The 22,849-nt window shown below is 44.5% G+C and overlaps 1 protein-coding gene across 4 annotated transcripts in view; it reads right to left on the bottom strand.

Moving 5' to 3' along the window:
• Nucleotides 1-12,042, bottom strand: part of CLTA (clathrin light chain A) — a 31,702-nt gene extending 19,660 nt beyond the window's left edge. For 2 of the 4 annotated variants that reach the window (XM_083179909.1, XM_083179917.1), the window contains exons 1-4: nucleotides 11,694-12,041; nucleotides 6,469-6,497; nucleotides 2,466-2,583; nucleotides 1,969-2,080 (exon numbers count right to left, since the gene is read on the bottom strand). In XM_083179909.1, the coding sequence (XP_083036035.1) occupies nucleotides 1,969-2,080; nucleotides 2,466-2,583; nucleotides 6,469-6,497; nucleotides 11,694-11,868 (434 nt within the window). In that variant the 5' untranslated portion in view covers nucleotides 11,869-12,041. Of the gene's footprint in view, nucleotides 1-1,968; nucleotides 2,081-2,465; nucleotides 2,584-6,468; nucleotides 6,498-11,693 lie in introns of all 4 variants that reach the window. The other 2 variants (XM_083179901.1, XM_083179924.1) reach the window with 2 other exon arrangements.
• Nucleotides 12,043-22,849: the final 10,807 nt, after the last annotated feature.

The raw sequence follows: 22,849 nt of genomic DNA, 5'->3' as shown, positions 1-22,849 counted from the left end.
ACCACTGTTACTTCTGCCCTGGAAAAGTCACAGCCAATCCCCCTTGAGATATCCGGGATATACCTCTTATGATCCATTCCCCATTTCCCGGGGTATGTCCCTCTGAGGTTGGATGTGCAAGAAGGTCCAATCTTTGACTCCTAGGCGCAGAGGAATGTGCATTGGATCAGATGCCAAACACCTACGATTTGCCCACTATTAACCAGATTTCTTGGCCCGATCTGTCAGAATCGGGTGAAAAAGGGGCCAGATCGGACAGGAGTATGGCCTGCTTTAGACTTGGATGCCTTCCCGAAAATCTCATTAGGGTATGCAAATATTCCAAGATACGGATAAATCAGATATGTAAAATACTTCTGGTCCCAAGCATTTTGGATATAGGAGGCTCAACATGTATTCAATTGTCTACCTCTTTCTTTTCTGAATCCCTACCTTAAGCTTATCTGAGCTGCCAGTCCATAAGGTCTAAAAGGTGCCCATACACATTACAATTATTGTATACAATATCGCATCTCATCGAATCTCGGTTTTGCGATGAGATCTAGTACAAAAAGTATGTGCAGCACATACTTTTTGTACTAGATCTCATCTCAAAACCGAGATTCGATGAGATGCGATATTGGATACAACAATTGTAACATGTATGGGCACCTTAACAGAATGCATAGCACTGCAACATGCAGTAAACAGAACTTAATCTAGTGCACTCAGCAACAAGGATTAGGGGCAGTACGGATGGTGTAATGGTTAGCATTACTGCCTCACAGCACTGAGGTCATGGGTTCAATACCCACCATGGCCCTAACTGTGCGGAGTTTGTATATTCTCCCCGTACTTGCGTGGGTTTCCTCCGGGTACTCCGGTTTCCTCCCACAATCCAAAAATATACTGCTAGGCTAATTTGGCTCCTAACAAAATTAACCCTAGAATGTCTGTGTGTGCGTGTACATGTGGTAGGGAATATAGATTGTAAGCTCCACTGGGGCAGGGACTGATGTGAATGGTCAAAATATTCTCTGTAAAGCGCTGCGGAATCTGTGTGCGCTATATAAGAAACTGCTAATAAATAAATAAATAAATAAATAAATAAATAAATAAATTAGCGGAACGGTATAAACCAGCCAAACTGATTATTTTTTGCAAAAAAAGAAGAGGAAAAAGCAGAAAGTCCCAAGGCGGAAATTTTGAGTCCTTGCAGCCTCAATATTGATGGAGGATCACTGGAGTACCTCCTTTTTAGAACTTGCGAAGAAGGAACAATATTGCTGGCACTTGACTCCATGATGTAAGTGAAGTGTCCATTGGTGGTCAATGTGTTTGAAATAAAAATACAAAACGAAGTGTAAGTTTCCACAATTTGTATAAGGTGTGAAGATAATGAGGAAGGAAGGAGGATGGGTCTCGTACCAAACTCACATAAGAATAGGTAAACTCACGTGTATAAAAGTTTATTATAGGAACACCATCGGTGTCAATTTCAAAGGAGGGGAATGGCTAGGGTGCGTACTGTACTCACAATGGGATGGGTATGTTGACTCCTTTTAAAGGTTTCTTTATTATCGTCCACCTGTTCATGATTTCATAATCAAATGGTTCGATTTGGGTGTGTAGTGTAAAAAAAACAAAAAAAAAACCTATAAAACCAGCTGGAGGGGGCCACCCCTGCTCTAAATGGTGTGTTTTACACTAATGTACACATTTACCAAAGTTGTTTTTTTCTGTAAACACTCAGAGTTTAAATCATCAGCTGTTGTATTAAAATGAATGGTGCTCAGATCAGTAATTGGATAAGCTTGATAATACTGGCATGGCTTTAGAGAAATATTAAACACACACACACAGTATATAAATAGATAACACCTTTCTCTTCTCTTCTCTCTCCCCCCCCCCCCCAATCATACAGCTGGTGCACCTTGGTTTCATTAGTAATTGTTAAATATTTTCAAAGCCAAAATGGATTCATTTTACCGATTATTTGATTTGGTCTTCTGTAACAGCTCATCTTGTCTGGAATACCACTCATCTAGTTCCTTTGAAGCTTTCTCTTTCCATTCAGATTCTTGTTTTCGAGAGTTCGCATCTGTTTGGAGGAGAAAATGCAATCACTTAGGACAAATAAAAGTTGTTCAAATGTTGTTGTTGTTTTTTTTTTTTTTAAAAACACGCTCCAGTAAAGGGTTAAGTATGCAACCAGTGACATGATCACACCAATCATATTAGGACACTGAAAACTTTGAGGCAGATTCAACTACACGTCTTTTAGACTGATGTACCACATGCTCAAGAGAAACCTACAGCATAAATAAAAAAGAAACCCCCTTCAAAATCATTGCTTTTTTGCATGGCCTTTGGCAAGTGTTGTGGTCTTTATCACACGTTCTCTGCTGTCCAGTAACTAAAAGCAATGCAGAAGTCCTACTGCACAATTAACACTTGATTAGTAATCATAAGTGATCTTCTTTTACCAAGAACTTCTAATCGACTTCTTTGTTCCTCTCTCCATTTACGGATGCTCTCTGGTTCTGCTTGGAGACGATCAACTTGGGAAATCGCAGCATAGCTGTCTGTTGGCCCATTTGACTCCTTTACAAAAAATTATAAAATACATTTAGAACATAATTCTTACAATAAATTAAGGATGAAGACTTTTGTAACATCTAGGGATCGATACAATTATTTGTGATGTTCTTGCACTAAAGATAAAGGGTGGCTAGATGCCATGTTTACTGTATTGCCAGACAGCAGAGTAGTGAAAACAACAAATGGACATATTAAGGGCCTGATATAGTGGTCTACACTAACGCAAGAATCTGCCTTTATACTTTATAGTAAAATCCATGAGACTGCCTGCGGAAGTGGATCCTGACAAGTGTTATTACAGCCATATTATTACATTCAACTGGACTTGGGTGCAAAACAAGTCTAAAACAGACAAATCTGTAACGCACACTGCAATTCAGCAAGTAGTCTAACCGGCCATATTACTTCAAGTTCTGTGGTGGATAAGCATTATGCTAAAAAATTGTTTATCCACAAGGGACATTGCCATGCAGTCCGAATTAGGCCCAAAGCACATTTTTTCGCTCTATTGGGCAAGCCATGTGCACTGCTGGTGGGACAAATTTAACATGTGCAGAGAGTTAGGCGGGGTACACACCAGAACGATCCAGATTGTTAGTAGATCGTTAGCAGATTGTGTGATGGTCGCACGATCTGTTGGAGCACACGATCTGCATCCAATCTGATCCCAATCCGATCTGAGTCTGTATCCAGTTGAATGGATCTTTTACAGATCCTACCTGCAGCAGGTAGGATCTGTAAAATGACAGCGGGGACACGCATTGGATTGGAATTGGATCTAAACATGCCTAATCTACATCCAATCGGTCGGAATTGGATCCAGATTGATGGAATTGAGCCCTAATCGTTCTGGTGTATACCCCACCTTAGATTTGGGCGAGTTATTTTGTTTCTGTGCAGGGTAAACACCGACTTATTTTTACACTGCAAATTAGATTTCAGTTTAAACACACCCCAACCAAATTGAGCTCTGTGCACATGCTACATCTGCCCCACCTGCAGTGTACACGGTTTTGTCCATTAGAGAAAGTAAATTATTAACCTAGTCTTCACGCTAGGCTGGTTTAGAAGAGCAAAATATGCCTTGTCCTTTTACCAGTGCCCTGCTAAAACAGCGTGCCAGTGTCGACCCAGTGCCGTGCGCATGTGGAGATGCCGTGCGCATGAAATGGAGAGCTTAGGGGAAGCCCAACACGGCATGCCCCGAATAGTGACATTGATGACTGGGCGCAACCCCTATAGCAGTGATTTTCAACCTTTTTTACCTTGTGGCACACTAAATAAGATTTTAAATTTTCCAAGGCACACCATGAGATCCCCACAGGGCAAAACACATTCGCCCTCACAGGAAAAAAAAAAACCTATTGGCACCAATATAAAAAAACAATCACACTGGTCCCCACAGGTAACAAAAATAAATACATTGGCCCTTACCATGAAAAGAAGAGACCAGTAAATAACAGTTGAACTGGTGGTGGCTGTAAACTGGTTTGGGCATCTCTAGATCTGGGGGCACACCTGAGAACAGCCCAAGGCACACTAGTGTGCCACGGCACAGTGGTTGAAAAACACTGCCCTATAGCATATCTGCTCCGCAGCTGGAAGCGCCACTCCTATGCATATTGTCCCCTGTGCACTAGGATTAGTATAACTTTACCACATTTCAATGTTAACAGGACGAGGCTGCTTGGCCATGGGATTCTAAATGGTAATAATAATAATAAATAATCGACATCCAGAACCGCCAACAAGTGGTGGCTTTGTAAAAGCTGCTGCTTAGTAAATCAACCCCAAGATCCTAGTCACAAACCAATTCAATACCAAACCAATTCCCCTGACCTGTGAACACAATAGAAGGGTCACACAATTCCATCACACTCCGTACTTGAGTGTTTAATTCCCCCCTTGTTGGAGAGTCCCCCTCAACACTGGCTGATGCTCCTGTGGTGTCCCAGCGTACGAAGCAGGTGATCTCCACTATCATCCCTGCGTTGTAAAGTGAAGCTACCTGGACTTGGTATTGGGGAACTTAAAATAGGGCTGCCGGTATTATTACATATTTGGAGACGTGCTAGCCGTCGCCATTTTAGATTGAAGCTCTGCTACAGTGGTTATCTTTCTACTGCTCCACCTTAGAAATCACAGCCAAGTGAGTGTGTTTTACACATTATTATGGAAACGTCCATGCAATGCATTCCGATAGCTGTTCAGGCATCAACTACCAGGCTCCTCCACATGTTTCCTATGGGGGCTACTGCATCTCCCTCCTACATTCAGGGGTAATGTGCTGAACCAAATGAGGAGCTTATGCCTAAATGCCCTGCTGCTGTACCATATACAACTCCTGTGATCTCATATCTTAAGGGCCCCTTACACTTGTGAGATTGTCAGATTTGACCCAATTCAGGTGGATTGGGTCAATTTATCTGAAAATCTGATGTGCCTATACAGACATATTGTGGGTTGTGCATTGTGTAGGACACAATGCACAATCCCACAATATGTCTGTATAGTCCATTAATGGATATGTTTTGCGATACTAAATTACCGGTAAATTGGTAATTTATCTTTTTAATCTTACTCCGATTCAGCGCAGTTTGTTATTCTACATTATATATAATATCCTCAGTAGTGCTGTTACAGATGTCCCCCAGTAGTGCTTTTAACAAAATAAAAAATTTCCCCACTTTCTGGAATGCATGGTTTTCGGAATAATTTGGATAAGGGATACTCAACCTGTAATACATTTCTATCCCTCCGAGATTCCGAGGACTAGCCAGACTGATGCTTCACGACCGCATTGTAACCGAAGATGTTTTTTTCCGTTTACCGCCTTTTTATTTTCCTTTTTCTTAATTTTATTCTCCTTTAATTGTTTTTCCTACCAAAGTCTATCTCTATATTTGTATCCTGTTTCTATTTCGGTTAGTTATTGGTCTTAATTTATTTTTATTCTTTACTTATGTTTAGTATTTACATATTCTGCCTATTTTTGCAAATGTGATTCCACGCATTCAAAATGGGAGTTCCTCTACATCCGTATACTGTGGGGGAGCTGGGTTCCGCTCTTCCGGGCTTAAGGTCATTAGTTCTTTGTGCCCAATTTTTATTTATTATACAGCGTTTTTTCTTTTACATGGGAGGGGGGAATAGATAGTTGGTAGATAGCTCAGTTAGGGATTAAAAATTTAAGGGATCCAGGTATACCTAGGTTGGGATTAGGAAATACAGGGTGGGGGGTTATGGGGAAGGTTTGTTTTGTTTTTTTACTTATTATTTGAATTTTTATTTATTTGCCATTTTATGTTTGAGTGGTAATTGGATATATATCTTTATTGCTACTGGCTACATTATGCTTGGATACATATATATAGTAATATCTTTTAAAGTACATACCTGAGTCTGATTACTATGCTTTACGAGCAACACTTCACTGTATAATCCTAACTATCCTGTAATGTTAAACCCAAATGGCACCTTAATTGGATATATATCTTTATTGCTACTGGCTACATTATGCTTGGATACATATATATAGTAATATCTTTTAAAGTACATACCTGAGTCTGATTACTATGCTTTACGAGCAACACTTCACTGTATAATCCTAACTATCCTGTAATGTTAAACCCAAATGGCACCTTTGGGTGACTGCAATAATACATCTCTGTCGTAGGAATGTCTGAATTCCCAAGCTCACCACTCAGATATGTGCAATGTTATATACCCGTTTTTCCTTTTATTTATCTTTCTGTTTGATGGGTTTTATGTTAACTTGTCTAAAAATTGCAAAACTCAATAAAAATGACTGAATTAAAAAAACAAAAACAAACAAAAGTGAATAATCCCATTATAATGCATATGTATATATAAAAAAAGTGCTTTTACCTGGTAGAAGTCACCATTCATAACAGCATCTGTAACAGAAAATAAAATTAATTTTCAAATGTAATCCTTGCAATAAATGTCCAACATTTCTGTTCGTGTTTATGCCCAATATTTAAAGGCCAATGCTTTTAGTAGCTTTGCTAGTAAAAAATTTTTTTTACATTTAATTATAAAATCAGAAGGGGCTGATTATACAACCAGATGCTTTGCAAATCAATTCCACAGTGTATGCATAACTACTCCAAATTCCATGTCTATCCAGGGCAATATAACCATAAAAACAAAGTGCTGTCATTTTAGCAAATTTACCAAATCTTCATTACATACCGGTACTACTACTTATTATATAGCCATTGTGAGGAGAATGAGGATGATCTGCTGGATCATAAAGGGTACAGTCTGCACAGTTGGACAATCGGATGTGATAAACAGATAAACTACATCAGTCAAAAGATTTTGATGGGTGAAAGTGATCTACTTTATCTCCTATACACTGCAGTTTCTTCGAAATTTGATCAAAAATCACCTAATCAGCTGTCAAATGTGTAGCATGTATAATAGAATAAACCAGGTCTCCAAAGTTTACCCACATGGAGTTTGGTATGGCAGGTACCCAGTGGGTTCCCAAATTCAACCCCTGTGCTGGTTCTAGCTCCCCTAACTACAAATAGGGAGGGTATTGTCGATGGACAAGGAGTCCATTACGGAAGCCGTTCTTTACAGACGGCTGCAGGGGTATGTGGGCACTGGGGTGGGCCTGTTCCAGGAGATTTGTCTACGGTCACAGAGGACTAGGAGTACCACCTGATTTTCAGGAGCCTCCTGCCTATTCTGGGAGAATAAAAGCGAGGCTGCATTACCCATACTTTCCTCGAATTTCAATTTTGCAAATAATGACTGGATTCTGCTAAGACTAGTAATGGGAAGTATATACTACACCAAAGGAAATTGATCTCTGATCATGTTACATGCACTTGCTAACATGACATTTAATACAGAAGTGTCCTCATAGACATGTCCTCAATATAGCAGGCAGCGTGAGATGCCTGGCACAAGTGAACTGTCAGGACCCGATTTTTCCTTAAAAGATTGAATTATTTCTGCAGTATGTTGCAGAAACATTGAGACATGCCATTCATGTATGACATCTACATATAATCAGAGTGGAAACTGCAGAGTTCTAGGTGCTTCCTGTACATTTGGACTGTTTCTTCCATGCATATCTGTCTTGTATCAGCAGTTTCAGGCATATTTCCTTCCTAGCAAAAGATGAACAAAGCAAAAAAAACAGGAAACACTGGACAGCGGCTACAATATAATCCAGTTTTGTCTCAATGCATGTCACAAATCTTATTACAATATTATAATGACCGCATTTCTTTAATTGAAGGCATGGTTTTCTCAGTTACAGACTGGTAAAAACAGAGAGAAAGGATTCCATATACAAATTGTAACTCCCATCACCAACGAACAACAACAAAAATTATTGAATTATAATAGCAATATAATATAATCAATTGACTAGAAGTATGTATGCACTTTAAATTTAAAGATTAAAACCAACAGCTGTTTAATATATGATTAGAAAGTGTATAGACTGTAAGCTTGCAGCAGGGCCCTCATACCCTCTGTTGTTACCCAGTTTGTTTGATCACGATCTACTATTGTAAAGTGCAACGAAATCTGCTGCACTATATAAGAAACTGTAAATAAATAATAAAATAAGTGGAAAGAGTCCCATACATCATAAAAAAAAAGGGGATTCAGATTGTGATTGCCCAATCTGCTCACAAACATTAAAGTGCATACACATGGTGAGATTTTGGCTACCAACTTTGACTTGTCAAGTTTGTATGAACAGCTAGTCAAAATCAGTTTCAATGCTAGAGTACAGGACTTTGCCCGTGCTGCACCCCTTCAGTGGAACGCACTCCCTCGCTTCATTAGACTCTCCCCGACCTTGCAAAGCTTCAAACGGGCACTGAAAACTCACCTATTCATCAAAGCATACCCTTCCACTGCATAAACTAGCTGGTTCTCCGACCTATTGCCTGTTTACAGCCTGCTATCTAACCACCACCCACTTGCTTGCACCTCTTGTAATCTGTCTGTCTCCCCTTCCTACTAGATTGTAAGCTCCTCCGAGTAGGGCCCTCTTCTCTTCACATTTCACTCACAGCTCTCCTTTACTCCAACACTCAGTGACCATCTTTGTCCGCATACTTATCTCCATCATTGGCCTCAAGCCTCTAGTTGTATGTTGATTGGGTCCTCACTACTTACATTTAAGCTGTAATGTGTATTGAACTGTGGTGCTCTTTATTTGTACTGTATTTTTGTTATTTATTCAATGTTATGCCAAGTTTTGTCTCCCTGTATTGTTCCTTTGTACGGCGCTGCGAAACACTTGTGGCGCCTTATAAATAAAATTATAATAATAATAATAATAATAATAATAATAATGCACAGCCAAACTAGGTCAGTATCCAAAGGATAAATAGACTATGCAGGAAAGACAATTTTGACTATGTTGCTTGTAATGTATCAGCCATAGCCAGAATCACTGTGTGTATGCCCCTTAAGCCCTATACACACACACACACACACACACACACACACTAGACTAGAAAGTAAAAGATATTGCTCAGAAGGGCTCTTCTGGGTCATCTCTTTTACTATGTCATCTTGTATGCATTTTCAATATCATAAATGACCCCCCTCCCTCGTCGCAACACTTGAGACGAGAGAGGTTAACGATGACAATGCTGTAGCATGGCCTCTGCTCCACCCCCCTCAGCAAAATAGCTGGGTCACGAAGTGTGTACGGGGCTTAATGTATGAATAAAACTATAATTCTGTTTGACTGGGAAAAGCTGAACTTAAAATAAAGTAAAAAAAAAAAATGGTTGCAAAGTTAAGGTCCCCATCCACTATTGATAACTCTCTTAGCAAGAAGTTGGATCATTTTTCCCTGCAATCTGGGCTGGACCTTCCTGGGAGGTCTGCAGTTGCAATTTGCTACTGTTCTACATCAGATTTATCACATGCAATCTATCCTACATCCATCTGATGTGATAAATCCCAAAGAACATGTTTTACCTGCAATATACACATGGGATACATCAGGTGGGAAGGGCTATTACCATATATAAACTTTCCTTCTAGTAATTGCATGCATATTCATGGCAGTCCATCAGATCTGCGATTGAGATGCAAGGTACGGGAGCACGCTTGACATCACAATCACAGGAAAAAGGACATGCAATGTTTCCATGCATTCCATCGCAGCACTAGTGGATAGGTGCATTTACATTAAAATATAAGGAATCTTAACAGCCCCCATACACTATGCGACTTTGTCGAGGGGAGAAGCCACATATGATCCACCTTTAACTGGCCAGCTGCTTTCTGGGTGGCTGGATTGCATACAATACACTGTATGTGGTCTTTTTGCCTACGATTAGGGTGGCCAAACCCGGGATTTGGCCCACAAAACACTGGGATTTCAATCCCCGGAATGGCGCTTCCAATCCCGTTTTTTCAAGATTAGACTGCACATGGCAGTCCAATGCCGAGCAGCGTCTGAGCATCGCTCAGACGCTGCCCAGCATCCCCAGTACCCGGCAGTGGGTGACGAGGTCATAGGTTACGCTGCGCAGGCCACATAGGCGCACAGACAGCCCAAGCCCCCTTGTGACCTACACTGTCCTGGCCCCATCCTGCCCGGCTCCCGGAAACCCCGCATACCCACCCAGCTCCCGGATAACTTGCTTACCCATCCTGCCCGGCTCCTGACGACCCCGCCCATCCACCTAGCTCCCAGCAACATCACCCACCAGGCTCCTGGCCGCATCTGCCCTGCCCTGCAAGTAAAAAAGTGGGGCATTTTTTTTTAGGGAAGCCAATCCCGGGATTGAGCATTTTTCAATCTCAAATCCTGGGATTGAAAAAATGCCCCAGGATTGGCTTCCCTACCTACGATGCGATCCCAGCAAAGCCTGTGGGATCGGATAAATCTATAGTGAAGGCCTTTCGATCTCCGACCGTTTTGTGTAGGGAGCGGAGACACCTGCAATTTGACACTTTTCATCCAATTTCTTTGCCTGATGCATCGTAATCAGTTGAAAAGTGCCCAAATTGCACTAGTATATGGGGACCTTTAACAATTTATGCATACTCACCTTTCTGGTGGACTGATTTGAAGAAGTAGATTCATGAGATCCTGTACTCTGTGTTATTACTATAGTTTGGATGAGCGACTATGCGTTTCACTCCGTATGAGTGATATCTACTGAAAATGCAGGTCAATTTGGCAATACATTGAGACGACCTGCATGTTAAGTGGGTCCTGATGACGTCACTGAATAACATCGACGGCCGATACCATTCAGTGTGTACGAGCAACATTGACCAACTGCAACCGATATGGTTAATATCAGCTGCGGTCATGTAGTCTGTATGGGGCTTTAGATACAAGGGCAGAGAGCAGTCTTCCTTGCTCTTCTCCCCTCCGCAGGCTGCCCACCTCATCCTCACATGACCAATACTTTATGTAAAAGTTAAACGGAAAGCTGAGCATTCACGGCTTCTATGAATCACCCTCCAAATACTAGCATAAGGGGAAGTGATCCAGACACAGAACTGAGGCACTGCTGTGAAATTGGAGATTATGCCACAGTCACCCCTTCTGTGAATTTGAGGAAAACCATGATATCACTGATACAGGGCCAGTCACTGCTCCATGAATAGACCCCTTGGTGTCCACTGAATTATTAACAGGCAAGTTATAGAGTTTTCAGCAAGAGCTACATGGGTAACTAGACTTCTAGACAAAGATAGTCATCTGTGACCTCTGACATGTATGATGACTGCACAAAACACCGGCATTTGCTAGTACGCTGCATAGAAATGACGTCTGATCATAAAAGTTTATTATAATATAAAGGAAACGTCATCTGTCCCAATCCCCGGTGCTGGCACCGGTCACATAACACAGCGCTGTAATGAGAGGACAGTACAGTAGATGCGGGCTGGCAGCAGCGCTATATAACGGGCAGGGAGCTGGGACGCCCAGTGCAGGATTATTTGATCAGAGGCAGTGTGTGAGCCGGGAGTGGGCTGCAATGTACACGTGTTACCATGGCAGCTAGAGGGGAACCCTATGTGACAGCCAGGGTGATGCCCTGCTCCCGGTACTATGCTGCCGCCACCGCTCAGTGACTCACCGGATCCCCCGTCGTGCAGACTGTCGGGCAAGTCGCCGCTATCCAGGATGCTGAACCCCTCGTCGTTCTCGATGCCGGCGATCTCACTCTCCTGCTGGGCCAGGAAGGCGGCGGCCGGGTCCTCCTCGGCGGACACTCCGTTACCGACAGAGTCAAAGACATCAAATTCAGACATGATGGTAGTTACCGAGATCCGAACCGTGGAGGTGACCGAGCGAGGCGAGATACAGACCGATCGTCACTAATGACAGGTCGCTCCCGGTCACTCTCCTCCTGCCACCGGCGATCAGTCACCCGAGGAAAGGCACCGGAAGTGACGATGGTTAGAAAGAGGCGGCAGAGATCGAAACGTCACGTGTGGCAGGAAGTGATGATAAGTGGCTCTGTCAGCTAATTTATTCCTTAGTCGTTGTTAGGTGTAGAGATGGGCAAAACGGATCTTTTCGCGGACCCGGGTCGACCTGGGTCGGTCGGTGAAAAGATCTAGATCCTTTGGGCGGCTCTGCGGCTCAGTTTGTGTAAAAAAGACAGTTATTTATGGTTTGAGTTAGTGTACCATACCTCCCAACATGACCCTTTCCAGGAGGGACACAATGCTCTGTTTCTGGACTTCCTTCTTAATGTTTGATTGTTATTACCTGTGTGGAAACACCTTTCTTATCCATTTACCTGTTTAGAACAGGTAATAGCAATCATTCGTTAAGAGGGAAGTCCAGAAACAGAGCAAAGTCGTAGGTCAGAGATGGGGAACCTTTGGCCCTCCAGCTGTTGTTGGACTACACATCCCAGCATGCCCTGCTACAATTTGCTATTTGGCCATGATAACACTGTTGCAGGGAATGCTGGGATGTGTAGTCCAACAACAGCTGGGGCCAAAGGTTCTCTAACCCTGACCTAGGTGGTGCACTTAACATAGATAGTCGTTTGGTCGACTGATCTAGGTCGACATTAGGTCAACAACACTAGATCGACATGCTGAAAGGTCGACGTGGAACAAGATCGACATGGTTATAGGTCAACATGAGGAAGGTCGACAGGTCATAAGGTCGACATGGGGATTTTCACTGTTTTTTGAGCCGACATGTGCCGACAGGCGGTATTTCATGCCCTACCTTCCACTAGGGCATGGAGTGAGATTATAATAGTGTGGCGAGCGAAGTGAGACACTGTGCCCAAAGCATTGCGAGCGATGCGAGGGTCCGATTCTCACTTCCAACTGTGTCCATGTCAACTGTGTTGACATTCGGGTCAAAAAACAGCGAAAACCCCATGTCGACCTTATGACCTTCCTCATGTCATCCTAACGTCCATGTCTACCTTTTCCCATGTCAACCTTTTCCCATGTCGACCTTTCTGCATGTCGACCTAGTGACTGTCTGACCAACACTTGTCTGACGAACAATCCAGTTCCCAGGACCTGGGTAGAAGTCCCGTGTAAAGGGACACGGCGTGTCCCATTTACACTGCCGCTGACAGGGGTCTGACCCGCTGAAGACCCGGGGTTTTGCAGCGGTGTAAAAGGGGTATTAATTTGCTCGTTGCCAAGGGAGACTAAATTTGCTCATTGCCGAGCCCCCCCTCCCCCCCCCCCAAATGAAAGTTAAAAGAAGGCCCCCTCCCCCTCCAAATTAAAGTTAAATGTACTACACAGCCCAGCAAACAGAGATCTAGTAAAAAAAAAAAAACACATGTGCACTGCCTAATTTATGTCTGTGTGTCTGTGTGTTCATACTTCTACTACACACCTTTCTGTGATACTACTGGTGAACTCAGGTGAAGCAATCTTGAAATGCCTGCCAGTGCCAATGCCTCTGCTCTGCTCTGCTGTTGATGTGTAGTCACCAGACCTCCCTCAGGGCTTCCAGATTCAGAAGAATCTAGATCTGCACGTGACACAGCAGCAGCAGCAGCAGCACAAGCAGCCAATTAGAAGAAAATATCTCAGCTGCCAAAGGGGGCAGTGCTGAGCTCAAGCAATGCAATGTGCATTGTATTGTATGTAATGCTAAGCGAAACGGATCCGGATCACCATTTTGGGATCGGCGGCTCGCTCGTTCTTTTGATGGATCCGTTCAAAAGAACCGGATCGTTCGCGAACGACACATCTCTAGTTAGGTGGGGTGGAAGCTTCAATCATTGCAAAGAGTGGATACGTTGCCATTAGCAACCTATCAGTTTTTATATTTATATATATCTATAGATAGATAGATATAGATATATTTATTTATTTTTATAGAATCTGTACTCGATAAGTGCTACCCCAGAGCTGAGTGGTTGGTATGGACAAAATCTTCAATGGGCCACTTCCTCACTCTTTTCAATGCTTGATATATCAAACACGAAAAGTGGGAGCCCCCAAGCTATTACTGGTTGCCGCTGGTCCACATTAGAAGAGCCATGTTGTAGGGCTGGCCATCGTCATCGATGATTGCCATAGTGCAACTGACCATTGATAGTTGCATACCTTTTGCAATGGATGACCATCAATTTTTTGGTACTTGTTTCCTAGCACGGCGCCAGCGATAAAAATTTTAACCATCGGGACCCCCCGAAATCGCATTGATCGCATTGCATGCAACCAAATCGCATGCGATGCGATCAACGCGATTTTTACATTGGAATCAATGTAAAATGGTCCATGAGACCCGATTTTACATTGGCCCCAATGTTAAATGGCCCCCAGACCCCAATTTTTATTGTTTCCCAAGCCTGATGGGTCAAATGCCCCCCCCCCCCATTGTTAACGGCACCCCACGATCAATGGCAACCCGAAGCGTGACGAGCCCGCGAGGGGCGGCGGTACTCGTCCTCCGACCTTTTCATACCCCCACTATCCACGTCGGCGTGGAGTTGATTCTATATAGTGTGGTGAGCGCAGCGAGCCACCGAGCCCGAAGCAAGGCGAGCGCACGTGCATTACTTCACAGGTATTACGCGTGCGCTCGCCACGCTTCGGGCTCGCTGCGCTCGCCACACTATATTAAGTTTGGGTGTATTTTGTTCTCAGTAAACCAAACCCACTTAACTTTAATATTGATATATGTAAAGAGATAGATATTAGGGGATAAAAGTTACTAACAATTGTATCTCACCTGTGTTTGCTTATAATTAAACATGTATGAGATCAAACAGACATTGGTGCTTTTTTGTAACTTAAACACATTATTTTATTAAGTACCCATGTTTTAGTCAATGGTGCTTTCCTATAGGCCCTCATTCAGGTTGAATTGGTAAGCTGTGAAGCTTGCAGCTTACCGGATCCGCTGAATCCATGCCCCCCTCCCACCGCCGTATCCCCTCGCAACCATCAGTGGGATGTATCATGAAGACACATCCCCTCGCATGTGCCCGCAGCAGGAGAAATCATACGATGGTCGCTGGAAACATTGCATATTGCCACTGCCATTCGCAGTTGGGGTTTGCATGCACAACCATCAGGGCAGTGGATGAACAGTTAATTACGGATGGACCGGAATCGTCCCCAAAGTGTACGTCTCTGTGTTTGACTGTCGTGTTTACTGGCAGCTAAACACTCCTGACGTGAAGTCTGTTGAGATCAGTGAGATCCCTGCAGGGTTCTCTGTGTACATTTCTAAACAGTGACCAACCTCCCCCCCCCCCCCACCCCCCCAGCATTGAGCCCGACCCCTCACAAGCATTACCAGCCCCAGTTTCTTTGAGGCAGTACTGGTACACAAAATATAGGGATAAAAATTGCTTGTGGTCCTCCTATATTTTAAGAACCAGTCCCAGACTTTTAGTCTAGTCCTGGTTTTAAAAATTCAGAAGAAAACAATTTAAATCAGCACCAGGCACCACTAGTCATTGAGGTAATGCCAAAGATTTAACACCCACTAACTATTCAGCCATCGCTAAATTCCTGGGGGAGTGGGGATCCCCCAAGGCCAGAGCTGGAGCGCTGGGCGTTCCCATGGTGATGCGGGCAGGCCGATGTGTGCCGGGGGCGGCAGGCTGACGTCACAGGAAGTCAGCCACCCACCCTGTCTTCGTTCTGGCACGCGCAAATAAAACTCAGTTTCCACTAACTTTTATTTACAAGTCCAGGAGAAAACATTCGATGGTCGGCAACTATCAAATGATTTCTCCTGCGGCGGCGGCATGCGAGGGGATGTGTCTTTGGTACACATCCCCTCACATGGTAGCAAGGGGACTCTGTGGCAGAGGGGGGGCGGATTTTTGTCAGCGCAGGCTATCTGTCACTCGGTAGGCTGCGATGTTTGCAGCTTACCGAGTAAAACAGAATCAGGCCCATGGTACCCCTGTAAAAAAAATATTTAAAAAAAAAGACAAGACACATCGTCGTAGTATAAATTTAATAAGCACTCTTGCACACAGTCACACTCACACATACCTACACTCCCTGTAGCCATTTGGTTCTCTTCTCCAAGTAGCAAGCCATTCTTGCCTACTTTTGTGTGCTCCTCTCTGGGAGAAGCTGTGGTTCAAGGGGGAAGAGTGGACAATGACGTCATTAAGTCCCGCCCCATTGCAGCCAAATGGGGGCTAAAATGACACAAAATGACAAAATAGCCCACCTCCTCCCCAAACTGCCACGGGAGTCAGGGGAAAATGTAGGTCACTTGCCAACCTTTCCAGGGGAGTGGACCCGATTTTCGGGAGCCTCTAAGCCAGGGGTGTCCAAACTTTTTGCGACAAGGGCCAGATTTGGTGAAGTGTAAATGTGTGGGGGCCGACCATTCAGCCTGACATTCTTGGAATCATTAATCACATCAGAATGGTCCCCCACTCTGCCCCCATTCTCTCTATGTCCCCCAGCATGCCCCTGCTCCCCCTTCTCTGAATGGCCATCACTGCCTCCATTCACTGTATGTCCCCCAGCCTGACCCTCCTTCACTGTATGTCCCCCACTCTGCCCCCTCCCTTCTCTGCATGTTTCCCAGCCCCTTGTGTGAGCCAAGAGGAAAGAGAGGCAAAGCAGGCACTGCAAGGACAGGAGGTGCTTGGGCTCCCGCTGCTGCCCTCCTCTGCTCTGCATGTTACAGGAGCAAGCTTCCCCCTTGCTGCCCCCTCCGCAAAGACTGCTGTCACTGTGATTGTGGAGTAGGGTGATATACGATTGAAGCAGCAGGGGTAGGGCGCCAAACACACCTGACTGTAGCGGCCAGCACCTCCTCACAGCAGCAGACAGCAAGGTAAAGGTGCGCTCGCCGGGGCCCCACCTTCAGTGTCCTGTGCTGTGCTTCCCACATCTGATGCTCTTCCCGCTTCCAGCTGGAGGCTGCGGGCCGCTTGAAATGACAGCACGGGCCGCATTTGGCCCCCGGGCCTGACTTTGGACATGCCTGCTCTAAGCCATTCCGGGAGAGTAGGCAGGTATGCATTCAGCTAACCTGTAAGAAAAAAATAAAAATAATGTGCACCTATGCCTAGTGGTGTAGATCAGGACCACCTAAGTCTATTAAGCATCCAAGAGGGTTAAAAAAAAAATATTATACCAAAAATCAAAACCAAAACTGACATGAGCAACGGCATATGTCAACACATACATGAATGATTTGGAATCATATGATACCTGTCATTATAAGAGCCCCCACCCACTCAAAGAGCACCTCTATATGTGCTGCCCACAGATTGGCTGTAGGTGGCTGCACTTTGCTTTTAACATAATCTTGATGGATGGAGCTTGTTGCTTTATAACAGTCATTGATGCCTTCTTTTCAGAATAGTTTGCGTATATCTCTGTATCAGTCATCTGCCAGCAATGACCATGTGACACCCTTTGCACAAATGAAACTTTGTACCCGATATTTTGTGTGCATCCACCTCTGAATCAGGCCCTATAGCTCAGGTGTTAATTAAGAGGTGTTTAAGTTGCTCTCACTTTTGTCAGTACAAAATTATTTCTGTAAAAAACTCACGCTCTCACAGCTTTTATAGCTCACACTTGTAGGTGAGATGCTGTGAAGTTGTGAGCAGAATGTGTCACTATAACCCACATTTTTGACTGAAGTCAGAAGTGCTGTTATTTGTATCCAAAAATTGGTGCATTTTGTTCAATTAAAATAAAAATAAATAAATGGGAGAATTGTCGGGCCCTTATACTTGAACCATAGAGATGGCAAAGTCACCTTTCCAAGTTCCGTTTAATAATAAATTACCTACTGTAAGCCACACAGCTAAGTAAGGAGTTTAGAAGAATCACATTTCTTTTCTGTGCAGGTGGAAAGGTGGCACAACATTTTGGTTCGCAATTGTGTAATCATTTATAGGGGATTCAAGTTGATACGTTTTGAAATAATTGTATTTTTTTTGCAACAAAATTGGTTCTGTCTCAGGAATTTTTTATATTGGTGTTGTAATTTTCATATTTGCATTGGTTACATTCAGAAACCAGTATCACTGTATGCGGTAACCTCATAAATTATAATACCAATTATAATTACCATTAGTTTAAAAAAAAGTAACCAAAATGGGCAAAAAACTACTGCTCTCCACTCCTTTGAGCAGAAATGTGAGCAAAGTCTAGATTTTCGCAGATTTTACTTGTCATTACTTTTGAGCACAACAAGCATGAAAAACAATTGGTCCCCAGTGCCAGAGCACGTTTGCATTTTTCCCCATCTAAATTGATGGGTGATATACCTTAACAGACAATACTATAAAATGTAGATCACCCCCATTGTGTAGGTTTTGGCAAAAATCTATAAAGCTTCAAAAAATGATAAAGTGGAGAGTGATAAACAACCAGCCATTCAGCTACTACCTGTCATTGTTCAAACCTAATCTGTAACATGGCAGTTAGGAGCTGATTGGCTGGTTATTTATCACTCTCTTATCACTTTTTGTAACTTGATACATCTGACCCTCAATATGAAAATGCAGGTCAGATGCTGTCTTGATTTAATGCTTCCTAGGAGTAGGGACGTTAAGGGAGATTAAGTATATGCGAAGGATAATGTGAGTTGGATTAACTGGATTTTTAAAAACATGCTTATTTATTATGCAAGGTTAAAAATGATAATAAAACAGGTAATAGACATGTGCACTGTAAACATAAGGGCACAAAGAGGAGTAATTATACTTAAGTACAGCCCTGCTGCTTGTTTCTAGATTGCTCACTCCTTTCTCATAAAGGCAAGTAAGAGTCCCTGCAATAGGTCCACTTATAGTAGCAATACATTACCAATGGAATCCATTAACCTGGCTTGGTTGGAAATAACCACTGGAGGATATTATGCTCCGTAGGGTGCAGCCTCACAATATTGCGGATTAATGGGTCCACTGGAGAGGACCACCCATTAGCCCATTTCTGGGAACCGGAGATACAGCCAGGCAAAGCTGGAACGTTTTCCCTATAGAATAACATGGGACCCACTAATTCCGACCCCCACCGAATTCAATGGCTGCCAGTTCCCCCTTCGGCATCACTGAAGCTCAAAGTTGATCTCAATCGAACCCAAATCGCTGGGCCTTCAATCTGATACCAGGCTGGATCCATATGGGTTAATTGTTTCCAGGGATATTGAGGTTAAACCGGTTGTTTTTTTTTTTTCATTTCTTAAATGTAATTTCATGACTATTTATGTTTTTTGAGGGCAGATTTCTCTGGAACCAAACAGCCCAGTTTCACGGGACCAAAATCATTCAAAGCCAACTCAAAAGTTCTTCAATATGATAATGTAAATGGGTCAGTTGGTTCCGAAGATATAGCTGGTTGGTTAAAGGGGGGTAGGAAGAGGGGAGTGTTTGTCTCTCCCCCTCATACCATAAAATGCAGGGACTAGGCTGGTGTATAAGGGGTCAGCCTGGGAATGTCCCTGCCTGATCCTGGGACCATATTCCCGGGAAAATCCCTGCATTTTCTATTGTGAAAGGGGTATTATTTCAAACAGCCGTGACCTGCAGTGCTCTGAATACAGCCGGGCAGCCCCCTGCTCTCTGCCCAGCTGTCAATGACTGTCACCCCTGCAGTTTCCGCTCCAATTATTCTCCACGCTTTCACCTCAGCCCGCCCCCCCTTTAATCATGTGCGGCATCATGTGTAATGGGTACTATGGTGTGCGGCATCATGTGTAATGGGTACTATGGTGTGCGGCATCATGTGTAATGGGTACTATGGTGTGCGGCATCATGTGTAATGGGTACTATGGTGTGCGGCATCATGTGTAATGGGTACTATGGTGTGCGGCATCATGTGTAATGGGTACTATGGTGCCATCAAGCAAGAACCCCCTAGCAATGAGCACGTAGGTAAGCAGCACTTATGTGGCAAATATGTAATGGGCATTACAGTTTGATATGTATGTAATGGGCATCATGATGTGTGGCACAATGTGTAATGGGCATTATGGTGTGTGGCCTTATGTGTAATTGGCATTACGGCGTGTGGCTTTATGTGTAATGGGTATTACGGAGTTTGCTAAAATGTGTAATGGGCATTACTGTGTATGGTCTAAAGTGTAATACCACACCCCTTTTTGTGACTCCATGCCTCCTTCCCATGAGGCCACGCCCCCTTTTTGCTACGCCGCGCAAAGGTTCCCCTACTATTATGTCTACATCTGGGACCACCCATTACCATAATTCTAGATTCGCCTATGAGTGGGGGTATGAACAGGGGGTGCCGGACACTTTCCTGACAGTCGGGATCCCAACAGTCATTATCCCACATCAGGGTCCCGACGGCCACCGGCTATTCTCCCTCGTGGGGTTCCACGACCCCCATAGAGGGAGAATAGAATAGGTGGCAAGAGTAGCGAGCAACCCTGCCCGCAAGGGGCTTTGTTGCAATCGCCCCGCTGTCTGAGTCCGCCCAGTCGGGATCCCAACATCGAGCTAATGACAGACGGGATCCCGTGAAAAGGTAGGGAGGATGCGTGATAGTGGGGGTTTGAAATGGAGGCACTTGCCAGTATGTAACATGGAGCACTGGCAAATGCATCTTTAATTGTGCCTGAGACGCATTGACCGTCTCCCTGAAGCCGACATGGGCAGGGTTGACGTACACTGCCGCAAGAATTACTGAGACGCTTCTGCATCTCAGGCAGATGGAGCGCCTCCGCTGGCGCCCGCATGATCGCTTCTCCGCCATTGTCAGTTGAGCATTTAGGCCAGGGGTGGGGAACCTCCGGCCCGCGGGCCGGATACGGCCCCCGCACCCAGTATGTCCGGCCCGCCCGCCTGCCTATATTACAGCCGCGCGCCCGCCTATATTAAAGAAGTATCATCCGCCCGGCCGCCTATATTTCATACCAGCCGCCGGGGATGGCTGCTGCTGCTGCCGCCGGGGAGATGTGCATAAGACGCGCCCGCCAATCACTGCCGGCGCATCCCCTCCACAGCCACTGTGATTGGCGGGCGCGTCTTCTACACATCTCCCCGGCGGCAGCAGCAGCAGCCATCCCCGGCGCCTGGTATGTAATATAGGAGGGAGGGCGGGCGGATGATAATACATCAGTAATATAGGGGCGGGCGGCTGATAATACATCAGTTATATAGGCGGGCGGGCATCTGATTAATCGGTAATATAGCCGGGCGGGTGGGAAGATGTGCGCCCGCCAATGCTGCTTCTCTCACCCTCCCTTCCCCAGTGACTGACACATCCAGGGGTTGTCATTTACCCCTGGATTCACCCCCAAACAGGTTAATGTGATTATGTCTGATTCTCATAATCAGACATAATCACATTAACCTGTTTGGGGGTGACACCCCCCCTTCCTCCACACTGTCACTTTTTATGGTGTCTCTGCCCACATGTATATGCCACTGCCCGTGTGTATAATGCCCACATGTATATGCCGCTGCCCTGTGTATAATGCCCACATGTATATGCCGCTGCCAGTGTGTATAAGCCCACATGTATATGTCGCTGCCCGTGTGTATAATGCCCACATGTATATGCCACTGCCCGTGTGTATAATGCCCACATGTATATGCCGCTGCCCTGTGTATAATGCCCACATGTATATGCCGCTGCCAGTGTGTATAAGCCCACATGTATATGCCGCTGCCAGTGTGTATAATGCCCACATGTATATGTCGCTGCCCGTGTGTATAATGCCCACATGTATATGTCGCTGTCAGTGTGTATAATGCCCACATGTATATGCCGCTGCCAGTGTGTATAAGCCCACATGTATATGCCGCTGTCAGTGTGTATAATGCCCACACGTATATGCCGCTGCCCTGTGTATAATGCCCACACGTATATGCCGCTGCCCTGTGTATAATTCCCACATGTATATGCCGCTGCCCTTGTGTATTATGCCCACATGTATATGCCGGTGCCCTGTGTATAATGCCCACATGTATATGCCGCTGCCCTTGTGTATTATGCCCACATGTATATGCCGGTGCCCTGTGTGTAAGGCCCACATGTATATGCCGCTGCCAGTGTGTATAATGTCCACATGTATATGCCGCTGCCCTTGTGTATTATGCCCACATGTATATGCCGCTGCCCTGTGTATAATGCCCACATGTATATGCCGCTGCCAGTGTGTATAATGCCCACATGTATATGCCGCTGCCCTTGTGTATTATGCCCACATGTATATGCCGGTGCCCTTGTGTATTATGCCCACATGTATATGCCGCTGCCAGTGTGTATAATGCCCACATGTATATGCCGCTGCCCTTGTGTATTATGCCCACATGTATATGCCGCTGCCCTGTGTATAATGCCCACATGTATATGCCGGTGCCCTGTGTATAATGCCCACATGTATATGACGCTGCCCTTGTGTATTATGCCCACATGTATATGCCGGTGCCCTGTGTATAATGCCCACATGTATATGCCGCTACCAGTGTGTATAATGCCCACATGTATATGCCGCTGCCCTGTGTATAATGCCCACATGTATATGCCGCTGCCAGTGTGTATAAGCCCACATGTATATGCCGCTGCCCTGTGTATAATGCCCACATGTATATGCCGCTGCCAGTGTGTATAAGCCCTCATGTATATGCCGCTGCCCTGTGTATAATGCCCACGCGTATATGCCGATAATTGATCATTTTTATATGGCCCCAAAGGGTTTTCAAATTTTCCAAATGGCCCTCGGTAGAAAAAAGGTTCCCCACCCCTGATTTAGGCAAAGCCCCGAGCTTTGCCTAAACCCTCAACTGACAAATTATCATACAGTTACATTTGAATAAACTTTTTAATATAT

The sequence above is a fragment of the Crinia signifera genome, chromosome 1 (assembly GCF_055691185.1).
Source record: "Crinia signifera chromosome 1, ASM5569118v1, whole genome shotgun sequence".
In the NCBI taxonomy this organism is placed as follows: domain Eukaryota; kingdom Metazoa; phylum Chordata; class Amphibia; order Anura; family Myobatrachidae; genus Crinia; species Crinia signifera.
The sequence above is the reverse complement of the archived record's forward strand: the minus strand, read 5'-3'. Positions and strand labels throughout refer to the sequence as shown.